This window comes from Gracilinanus agilis, chromosome 4 (assembly GCF_016433145.1).
Source record: "Gracilinanus agilis isolate LMUSP501 chromosome 4, AgileGrace, whole genome shotgun sequence".
In the NCBI taxonomy this organism is placed as follows: Eukaryota; Metazoa; Chordata; class Mammalia; order Didelphimorphia; family Didelphidae; genus Gracilinanus; species Gracilinanus agilis.
In genome coordinates, this window is record NC_058133.1 from 520,448,887 (window position 1) to 520,460,161 (window position 11,275).

Sequence of the window (11,275 nt, forward strand, 5' to 3'; positions counted from 1 at the left end):
AAGCTAAGAAGCATGAAGCAGCTACACTATTATCAAGGGTATGCGAGCTGCACGTTTTAGTTCTAAGGCCTGCCCAGGGGCCCAGAACGCAGCAGGATGACCACCAAATCTGAGACTCCTGCCTTGTCCTCTGCAGTTCAAAATTCCTTTTCCTGAGGCCTGGCATTCACGAGAAAGAGGCATTTGCATGCTCATCACTAACACTACCAGCTATTCTAAAAGCAACGCAGCACCACACAGGGTTTTGGCTAACAGGGCCCCAAGGGATTCGGAGCTCCAAACACCTGACTGGCAAGCCCATTTGGGGATGCTGGCTAGAGGCTGGAGCCCTTAGAAATGGGGCCACCCCAAATCCAGGCACTTCTCTCCGTCCACATCCAAAGTCCTCCAATCTCCCCCAGATGTCACGAGCAGCCCTACCCAAGGCTGTTTCCCAGGACGAGACCATGACGCGCACCGGCACCTCCTGAATGATGACCCAGGCCAGAAGAGCAGCATGAAGCAGGCCAAGCCAGCTCTCACATGCTTTGTTTAATGTGTTTTTGAGGAACCAGCAGAACTGAGCTCAGACCGATTAAAATGTCCAAGAGCATCAGCAGAGAATGATGGTCCAGAATCCTGGGCCGCGCCCACACGTAAAGCCCCAGGCTAGCCAGCCTGAGCCCAAGAAAGCAGGGAGTTCTGCAACACCGGTCAAACGAAAACGGAAACAAAGAGGGCCAAGAGCCAGCCAGTGAAATAATGCTCCGAGCCCGGGACAGGCTGACAAGGCCTAGAGGCTAAATCCGTCCAGTCCGTCTGCGAGCAAGGGCCCGGGTGCACCTGTCTGCAAGCAGCGACGGTGAGGGCGCCGCACAGAGCTTACTTACTGGATGCCTCATCCTTGGGCAAGAAAAGCAGCCCTCGTTAAAGAGCTGTCCTCTGGGAAATCGTGGCCCACTTTACACTGCCATTTCTGGGACCACTAGAGAAGCCAGATGTGCTTGGCTCAAAGGAAGAACAGAGAGGAGCGGGCCTCACTGACCTCATTTCTGGAAGGAAGGTTTTCTTGTAGGCGTTTTCAATGTTCTGGAGATAGGCGGCTGTGATCTTCTTTTCATGGAGCTAAACAAACAGAAGTGAGACAAGGCAACAACGGATGAAAAGGGACAGCCTGCCCGTGCACACAAAGCAGTCAGGTTCTTTCTGCAGAAATCCCTGGCCTAGGCTAGGCACAGTTCAACTTACAGTACATCTGGTCCTCGCCCTCATACACCAAACACACCAGATTTGTCTGACCTGCTGGGCCTGGCTATTAAGAAGCATAGAATGCAGGGTAGCTAGGGGGCTCAGTGGATGGAGAGCCAGGTCCCAGAGACAAGAAGTCCTAAGTTCAAATCTGGGCTCAGGTATGTGTGACCCTGGACAAGTCACTTAACCCTCACTGCCTTGCCCTTACTGCTCTTTAGCCTTGGAACCAATACTTAATAATCATTCTGAGACAAGGCAGGAGGTTTTTTAAAAAGCACATAATAAAGGAAAGGCATGAGGTATAAAGAATGCAAATTCTGAATTAACTGCTTCTCTCCCTCTCTTGGTCTCTGGGAATTTGCCGAGTTACTTGGAATCAGTTTATTCGAGCAGGAAGGAACGTGAAAAATTCTCTTCCCCTTCTGTCCCCTCCCCACTCCTCGTATCAGGAAGGAAAGGGAAGGTCAGAGAAGTGGGGGGCCCAGGAAGGCAGGGAGTGGGTGCCTGAGCCCCAGCTCCTGACGCCAGGATCCTCATGTTCAAAACCAACTGAGAGCCAGGGCCATGGGTCACCAGAGCTCCTCACACCCACTCCTGGCAGGCTGAGCCACAAGCACACACACTGCACTCCCTGGATGAGTCTTGTCACTGGTCACACGCATCCAGTCAGCCAGCTACTACAAATACATAAAGGCAAGCAGCCCTCACCTCACATGGCCCTAGAAATGGTAACATAAAGGCAGCCAGTGTGTAATGGGTGGTTTTCCTATTCAAGGACGAGGCATCCAGTAAATAGAATCTCTTGCCCCTTCGGATGCCCTGTTGTGTTGGCAAACTACTGAAGGGATAAGGAAAAGGACCAAAAGTGAGAGCCCTCTCTAAGGGTCCTCCTAAGTCCCAGCCATTGAATGTCATGGTAAAGTCGTGACAGGAGGAGACTGCCTTTGGGGCCAATCTAAAGTCTATCTCTGCCCCAGTGAGCAAAGAGAAGAGGGCTGTGCAGCTCTGAAGGGGGCCATTAGTGGGTTTTTGGCCAGAGCTCAGCTCTCTTGAGGACCGGAGGGACCTTCTAGGAATCCAGAAGGCTGCCAGGCTACTTATGTTTGTATCTCAAGCAAAGGGAAAGAGAACAGATCCTCAGACATGTCACTGATCAGGACATAATGCCCACTAAGTGAGGAAGGAGAAAAAACTAGAGCTGTGTGATGAGAAATAGCCATCTCTTGCAGTTTAGCTCTTTGGGATTCCAGCTACTTAGAAGTAAAATGGGAGGGTTGGAATGGAGGGCCTCTGGTGTCTCTAAGGCCAACCCCTGGATTTCCTTAGGACTAAAAGGACGAGGGACCACCCACCTCCCCACCAGCCTATTTTAAGTTACCGAGTCCTAAGGGACAACAGCGAAATAAGCTCCAAGCCCGCACAGCCCTGTATCCCTCAGGTCATGAAGACAACTCCCAGCCCAGCCCTTGTGCCAATGGGCACCTCTCAGGAGTGGGCAAGCTTTGCCTAAACAATAAGGACAGGGCTAGCAGGCTTGTAAGGGCTCACAGGAAGCAAAGGAAGAAGGTTGGCTTACATCTCCTTTCTCTTGAATCTGCTTCAGGATCTCAGGGACAGGCATATCAATGTAGATCACCAGGTGAGGAGGTAAATACTCAGGGGCAGTGAGACGCTTGATTTCCTCATAGTGTTCCTTACCTGGGGAAAGAGGAAGAACTGGCCTGAGAAAGGAGGAGATGGCCTCGGAGCTGGCTCCCAATTCTCCTGGTCCTTGCAGCTGAGAACCTAAAGAATTTGTACTTGAAGATGTGCTCAGTCATCACTGTGCCAAGATTCCGCTGAAGGAGGAGGCTTCAGCCACACTCCCCATCCAGCAGATGTTCTAAGCACGGAGGAGGCTTCAGTGGAAGTCTCTTGGTCTAACATTCACATAGTCACGAGGAGCTCAGGCTCACTTCAGGACACGTGGACAAACAGATGCCTCAGACATGAACATATTTTCCTGAATAAAGACTTTTGGTTCCTCCATTCACGAAAGGTACACCTAACAGCAGTGCTCTAGTCCACAAGTTGTCTGCCACGAATCACAGGAGGAAGCACAGAATCCTGGGAAAAGGGCTACATAAACTGTCATACACCCCATGTGAACTTGGGCATTTGCTTAAATGGCTTAACCTCTTTGGGCCTCAGTCTCCTAAAACGAGGTGGCCAGAGTAAGGCCCCTTCTGACTCTAAAATCTGACTGAGGCCTGGCTGTGCAATTAGAGGATCAGGTTCAAATCCTGCCTCTGATTCTTGTGACTAAGGGCAGGTATTCTGCCTCTCTGGGGCTCAGGTTCTCAAGTAGAAAAAGGTGCTAAGCCTACTACACAGGGTTGTGAGGAAGCTCAGAGGAGAGATGGCATTTGCAAAGGGCTCTGGATCCCAGCCCTGCTCGTCACTCTGTGGCCAGCCACAGTACTTCAGGCTCACAGAAACAGGTCCCCCTCAGTCAGAAGGAGAACTTTGGGAAAAAAACCCTTGTCTGGAAAGAGGAATAGGATTTTCCTCAGCACTGATATGGGCACAACATGACAAGGAGCCTAATCCAAAGGTGAAGTGAAGCTGGGCAACCAAGCTGCTAGTGACCAGCAGGCAGAAATTTTATTCAATCTTGTGAGTTGAGCACCAAAAGAGGGGAAAAGAACCTCTAGACCTCTTTCTACGAAAGTAACACTGGTACACCCCAACTGCCCCTAAGGAGCTGACACAGCACTAGGAAAGTGATGGCAAACCTTTTAGAGATGAAATGCCGAGCCCCGCCCCCACCCCAGACTGTTTGCCATGCTCCCCACCCCCTTTACCTCACACAGGGGAGAGAAAAAGCACTCCTACTGGGCTGCTGGGCAGAGGCTGGGTAAAGTGAGGAATGTCCTCAGTGCAGATGAAGAGGGGGAGGGGAATGGCCCAAGCACTCTGCTTCCCTCCAACTATGCCACCTGTGAGCCACCCACCTTATTATCCCCTGTGTGCTCCCATTTGGACTGCTGGGCAGAGGGGTGGGGAATGTGAAAAAAATGTCATCAGGCACAGTGGAGAGAGGGAGGGGAGCAGCCCCACCCAGTCCCTCTGCCTTTCTAGTAATGGGACGGTGATGGGGGGACATGGTAGCTGCATGCCCAGAGAGTGCTCTGCGTGCCATCTTTGGCCCCCATGCCATAGGTTCACCATCACCACACTAGGGAAATGAAGTGTGTAATTAGAATTTTGTATGCCAGGACTCCATTTCCCAGCACCTCATTTCTGTCCTCAGGTTACATCCTTACGTTTTGGAGATAAAGTTTCGGTAACCCAGCCCTCTCTTCTCTCTCTCTTCTCCCGCGAACACGGTCAGGAAAAACTGCTCTTTACTCAGGCTTTACTTTTCCTCTACTTCAAATGATTATTAATAAATCTTATAAAACGTAACACTTGGAGTTATTGGATATTAATTTTAATCTTAAAGAAGGTGGAAGGTGGGAATGGCAGGGACAGACGAGGCTGACAACAATGGGACAGGCCCAGCCAGCAGGCTCAAGGGCAACTCAAGGCAGAAGGAAGAATCCAGGAAGGCATCCCATGACCAGGGAGAAAGTGCATGCACCTGGCCTAGTCGCCTCTTTGTGGCTTCTCTGACTTAGCCCACAGCTCCAGGCCCCAACTCGGAGCCTGGTCTCCTCCATCTCCTAAATCATTCCCTAATTCCTGCCTCAGAGCCTCACAAAATAAACATGAGAATGAAACTGCCCAAAGTGGTTGTAGAAGAGACTGTACTGAACCAAAAGGCCCTTTCTGGGTTGTCTCTGGTTCCTACTGAGCTCTTGTCAGGGACATTCTGGATCATGAATGCCCTGGACAGCCTGGAGAAGTCTATGTACCCCTTCTCAGAGCCAGGCAGCTCCTGTAGGCTCAAGCCCCCTCAAATGGTAAACTGTGACTAGAGATCCAGAGGAACCTGGGACACTATGGACAACAAAAAAGGAACAGGACCCAGAAAAGCAAGGAAGGTTTGGTCACAATCAAGGCCACACCAGAAGGCCACTAAGAATGACTGACTCTAAACAATGTCAGACGGTTCTGCTGACTGGCCTTTCCTACTTGGGAGCCAGAACAACCCCCACGTGTCCAGGGGGACAAGTGGATGACGCCAACTCACATTCCTTTCGGATGAATCCTTGCTTGAACATGGCCTCCATGAAGACAAAGTCGCTGAAGATGGAGCGCTCCAAAACCACGCCTTGTCCTGTCATCACAAAGAGGAGTGCTATTAGGGCCCTCTGACCGAGGACAGCTGGCAAGTGTCCCCGGGCCAACAGCAAGACATCCCCAACCTCTTCAGCCATATCAGACAGCCAGACAAGGAGCCTAGAAAAAGGGTTTCGAATGCTGGCCCTAATACCTGGGCACCCAGGAGGCTCCAGTTTCTTGATCTGTAAAATGGGGACAATGACTCTAAACCTAAACTACCTTAACCGTCCTTTCCTCAGAGCTAAGTGCAGAAAAAGGGAGAAGGGCTTGATTGCCTGAGTTCACGCCCAAGACTTCCTCCAGGAGGGAACATCCTCCACTAATATAGATTAGCACCTTCTCTGTGACTGGCCTATGTTGTGATAAGGGGAGGGTCCCTGAAGAAGCGTGTGTGTGTGGGGGGCCGGGGGGGGAATGATGGGTTCAGCCAGCACATGTCAGAGGTAGAACCTGAACTCTTAAGTCACCCTGGCCCAGAGGCCTTCAACTTCTTACATTTGTTAGTTTCAAATGATGACCCTGCCTCATGCTCAGAAGAGTAGCAGGCAGGGGAGAAAGAGCCTTTGTAGCTGCTTTTCATGCTTGAAAACAACCTTTCTAAAGAAACTGTGATCATCAGTGAAGCAGCTACTAGCAAACAAGAACCCATCTCTGCTTGACCTATGAAGTCATCACTCTCGGGAAACCCATGTAGGGGCCAAACCCTCCCCTCCACGCAGTCACGACCTGAGACCGGGGGGAGGACAAGTTTACAAACCCTGAAACAATTAGAAAGCCGCATATGCCAAGTTCTAATTAAGTGCTCGTCCAAATGAAACAAGCAGGGCTGCTACCCCTACAGACGTCTCTCGCCTTTCTCACCCTCTTCCACTCCGCTACCTCCAAAGTCTCACAGACTCAGGCCATCTCTTCAACGACTTAAGTAAAACAGCTGTGTCCTCTGGTGGGTCTACACTGCTGGAATCCTACATTGCTTGTCTTCTGAACACTCCCTCACCTGTGCTCAGCAGGTGCTCCAGGGCATCGGAATACTGCAGAAGGCGGTTGGCATAGAGCCAGGACTGCAGACGATAGGAATTGCCATCATTACTCTTGGGATCGTCGTAAAATTTCTCCAAACTGCAATTGCCACCCAACTCTGGACTCAGAATGGCTCCGCTGCCTGAAGTCTTTTCTGCATAATGTATATCAACCTCAGGAAAGTGTCTCAAACCTGGGGATGGAAGAAATGAAGTCATGGTCTACGTCACATCTACAAATCCGCCCCTTACAGCTAGTAATTAGAAACGGTCTAGTGAGTTTGCTGAATAATGACGTAACTAGATACAGAGCCTCCTGCAGTGAGGGGGGAAGGCTCTTCCCTAAAGAGTGCAAGAGCGGCTCCGGGGCTCCATGGGACAGTGTGGCCTGGGCCTGGCCCGATAGCCCGTGAGTCCTGGGGAGTCTGGCTCAGATACCCCCGCACCTGGCTAGCCCCTTTGTCCTGAACCACCGGCAAGTTGGTACCTAATTTTTCGGCCAGATCCTTGGCCAGCACCCTCTTCCCAGAGCACAGGTTGCCTTCCACGGTGATCACTTTGCTTTTGTCGCTGAATCTCTTCAATGTCCTCTCGCCGAGTATGTAGGCCAGGAACCCATAGCGCCGCTGCAGCCTGTGCTCCAGCCCAGTGTGAATTTTCGCCTGAAAGAAGGGGTCGGACCAGGGAAAACTGTCAGTGCTCTCTCTGGGAGACCATCTCAAACTCCCGAAGCTCAGTCACTTCTGCTCCTGGCTAGACGCCTGCTGTATACCGGGCTGTTGTAGGGGACCCAGGAGAAAATTGGGGGGCTGTTCCCCTCCTTCACTTGTTCAAGACTCTAGAGAGGCCAGGGGGGCTAGCAGCTGGCTGCACGAAGCGGCGGGAGACAGGAGCTCCTGGGGTGCCTGCCAAGCCCGCCCGCCGGCCCCGGGGCTCGGAGGAGAAAGGGACGAGAGCTCGGCATGACAGCCGGTGGCAAGCGGACAGGAGCTGAGGACCCTCAGAAGGGAAGGGGAAAGGAGGGGTTCCTCAGGCCCGGGGAATCAAAAACAGAGACTCCTGCACTGTGGCCTCCGCATCTGCGCCGGAGTCTCCGCCCGGGAGGGGCTAGGCCGGAAGTAGGCCACGAGCTCCAACCTGGGCTGGGTCACTGGCACTGGACGACTGGAGAGGTGGGGAACGCCAGAAAGTTGGGGGGGGGGCGTTAAGAGCTAGTTAGGGGAGCCGAGGCAGGAGCCCAAGGTCATGGGGGCCGGGCCGCTTCCGCCCACTCACCGCGCACGGGGCGCCCATGACCAGGAGGCCGCGCGCGGACACTGACAGGGACACGGCCCAGGCCGCGCGGGGCCTCAGGAGAACGGCTGCCATCGCGTCCTTAGGGTCCGAGGGCGCCGCGACCGGGAGCCGGCCTCTGGGGTCCTGAGGGCGCAGGAACTCCGCGACTTCCGGTGTCGCCCGGAAACGACGTAAGAAATTTCCGCTGTGGGGCTGAGAACTAGGGAAGGAGGCAGTGAGGACCGGGAAGCAGCTGGAGGAGCAGGGCGGGGCCGAGAGCAGGGGAGGCGGGGCTGAGAGCGGGGAAGGGGCGGGAGGAGAGGTTGGGAGCGGAGGGAAGGGCGGAGCTGAGAGAAGAAAGGGGTTGAGGGCCAGAAACTGAGGGGAAGGGCGGAACCGAAAGCCAGAGGAGGGGCTGAGAAGAAAGGTTTCGGGAGCCGGGACTGGACGGAAGGGTGGAGCGGACCCAATGAGAGCCCCACAGTCGGGTCCTCCTAGACCTCCAGTCCAAAGCGGCTTCCCTCCACGTGCAGCTCCTACAAGCAGATTTCGCGTGGCCCCTGTCCGCCGGGCTTCGGGGGTGCAGGGTTAGGGCCCCCAGGGGATGCCAGTGAGCTGTGCCAGGGGCACCTTCGGGCAAGGTCACAGGGTGTCCATGGGGAACAGAAGCCGGCTGCACAAAGCCGAACCAGCGTCCAAGAGGATGGAAACGCCTGGCCTAGGATGCTGAAGGGGTTGGGGGTGGGGTACTGTGTAAATAGAATTAGCTCTAGTCCATTCATAGTCAAAACTCTACCCCTTTAGTGGGGAGGGAGATGTGTGACCCACACGTGACAATAAGTGGCAAGTCAAGAAGTAGGGACGGCCCTTTGGGCCGTCCAAATCAGTGCAGAGTCTGCCATTTGTCCACTTGAATTAGAGGTGGACCCCCAGGAAGTGAAGAGAGACATGATCTCTTCTAGTATGTTGGTTACTTCCTGTTGGGGGAGTCCAGCTCTGAACTTGGGGCAGAAGGCACTCTGATGAGACCTCAGGCAGCTTCTACTCTGAATGGTCACGTGGGTAAGTTAGGCTGACTTCTTGGGCCTACCTTGGTATTTCCAAACTCTACCTTTAGTAGGCACTAGCCTATCTGATTGCTAGGTCTTGTGGCTTGTAGCCTCATTTAACCTTCTCTCTCTGTCCAGGCCTCTGCAGGCCTGGACCAGCCTCTCCCTCTCTCTATTTCCCTGCCTTTTACCTTCCTAATTGCAAATAAACTACCTTAAACCCAATCCTGACTTGGGTCTATTTTAATTACGGAATCCATCTGAACTGTTGATTCCTGGCGGCCACACTTGAATTATATATCTATAAATACCTTAAATCTCCCTCTAACAGTACCACGGGAAGGGCCCTGAGCAGCCTGGGACCCTCCGCCCCAGCCGGTCAATCCTCACCAGCGACCTGCCTGGTTCCAAGGTGCCAGGCCTGCCGACTCCCAACATGCCCGTAACAGGAGCGCACCATGGGAAGGCGGAGGGTCCCAGGGACCTTGGCCTGCAGGTGGGCTGGACCCTGCATAGCCTGCTCCTTCTGGGATCAGGTACTGGGCTCCTGGCCCAGCCAGAGCCAACCCATCCGAACTTTCACCAGAAAATAGAGCTGCAACATTTCTTCACCTAAACCATTTTTATTCTGTCTCTGAAGTACACTTGGGGAAAGGAAAAAAAGGTCACAAAGCTTCCTTTGCTCCAGCAAATGGATCGTGGAGTTACCAGCACACACTGAAAAACCAAGACCACCCTTCCCCACCCCCACCTGGAAAAGCGGCTCCCTTTTGACACTACCATGATGATGGCTTTTCAAAAAAGAAGTCTCGGGGACATCACTACCCCCAAAGAGCCCTGGCCATAGTTGTTCCATGACACCTGAAAGGCACATCCTAAATACCCATGTAGGCACATGGGTGGAAAAAAGCAGCAAGATCTCTGGCTTCTCCAAAACAGATTGCAGAACAGAGCTCAGGTTATAGAAGGAAGCCATGATGCAACTTGAGAAAGCTATGGCATGGCACCAAAGAAAAAGCAACATGCCAGTGTCTATTCGCTGACTCCCAAGGCTCATTTCCAGTCCTCTGGCCTAGGCCTTCCAGCCAAAGGGACTACGCTTGGTTGGATGGCAAAGGATCGACCCAATCTCGCCCTAAGCCGTCCTTCCAAGTACAAAGTGAGCCATAGGCCAAAATTCATAAAAAAAAACTTCAGCAAGTGGATTCTTGTGTTGTTGAAGGATGGGCTAGCAGGGAAGGGAAGGCATTTCATTTTCAGTCCTGTATGATATGTTGCGGTTATATGGCCAGCAATGCTTCCTTTCCTTCACTGTCAAACCCATCATTCCTGGGTGTTCTTTTGAGCCCACCTCTCGAATAATACAACACGTATTTCCGGACCAATGGAACAAGTGCCAATGCGGCTTTTGGTTATGCCAAAATCATGGGCATTCTCCAAAAAGAAGTACTGAACAAATTTGACTTGGGCTGTGAGGCTCGGAATTCCTCAGTTTTGCTCTGGAGAATTCCGCTGCCAAGTTAATGGTTTTAAAAGTGTAATGGTGGACCTACGAGATTTCCCAGGACGTTATCATATCCCTTTGAATCACCTCCTAAGCATTGTCCAGGTGTGTATCCCAGGAAAGGCTCCAGGCCTTGGGCTTCTTCCACTTTACAAGCTGCCAGGAGTCTTTGCGAAACCAAGAAAACAACAGGCTTGTTTTATACACTCTTTATTTCCCTGTCTTTATGTCCAAGCTCAGCCAGGTGGGACACTGAATGTCAAACTACCTCTAAATTAGAAAGTAAGTCAAATGAATCAAACACACAACAGGCTTATCTGATAGTACCCCAAAGGGCAAGACTGGAGGATAACCAGGGGGACTGAGGCATTTCGACTATACGAAGAGGTCCGCTGGGAAATCACCCCCACAGAGCGCTACTCCAAAACCCACACTATGGAACACTGGCTGGTGTGGTCAGTCCTAGCCTAAGGAGGCTGATGATCTCATTCTCCAAGGGATGATCCCTGTCTATCTCTCATTTTTAAATGTCAAAGACTGCAGTATCATTACCCTAAGATAATGGATTAAACTTAGTTCAAAAGGAAACCATTTTAATGTGTAAAATGAAGAATACAGGGAAAACAGATCAACGGACAAGAGAACATCAGAAGGTCAAAAAAGTCATCCGTAGTTTTGCTACAGAGAGGTGTTTGGCAGCAGGTGGGGAGGGCTGCTGGCACGGTGGTCTGCAGCTAACGGAGGCTGGAACCATTCTTAATATAGTGTCCAAAAAAATCTGAAGAGACTTTGGGGAAAGAACTTCAAGGCCCTGGAGATGAGTGAGGCGAAGAGAATCAATCAATCTCTCTCTCTCTCTCTCTCTCTCTCTCTCTCTCTCTCTCTCTCTCTCTCTCTCTCTCTCTCTCTCTCTCTCTCTCTCTCTCTCTTTC

General features: G+C 52.1%; 1 protein-coding gene across 1 annotated transcript in view; it reads right to left on the reverse strand.

Annotated features, from left to right (window-relative positions):
- Window positions 1-7,948, reverse strand: part of NDUFA10 (NADH:ubiquinone oxidoreductase subunit A10) — a 46,319-nt gene extending 38,371 nt beyond the window's left edge. The window contains exons 1-6 of the mRNA XM_044673387.1: window positions 7,791-7,948; window positions 7,003-7,177; window positions 6,494-6,709; window positions 5,405-5,491; window positions 2,807-2,928; window positions 1,025-1,104 (exon numbers count right to left, since the gene is read on the reverse strand). Coding sequence (XP_044529322.1) covers window positions 1,025-1,104; window positions 2,807-2,928; window positions 5,405-5,491; window positions 6,494-6,709; window positions 7,003-7,177; window positions 7,791-7,883 — 773 coding nt within the window. The 5' untranslated portion in view covers window positions 7,884-7,948. The remainder of the gene's footprint in view (window positions 1-1,024; window positions 1,105-2,806; window positions 2,929-5,404; window positions 5,492-6,493; window positions 6,710-7,002; window positions 7,178-7,790) is intronic.
- Window positions 7,949-11,275: the final 3,327 nt, after the last annotated feature.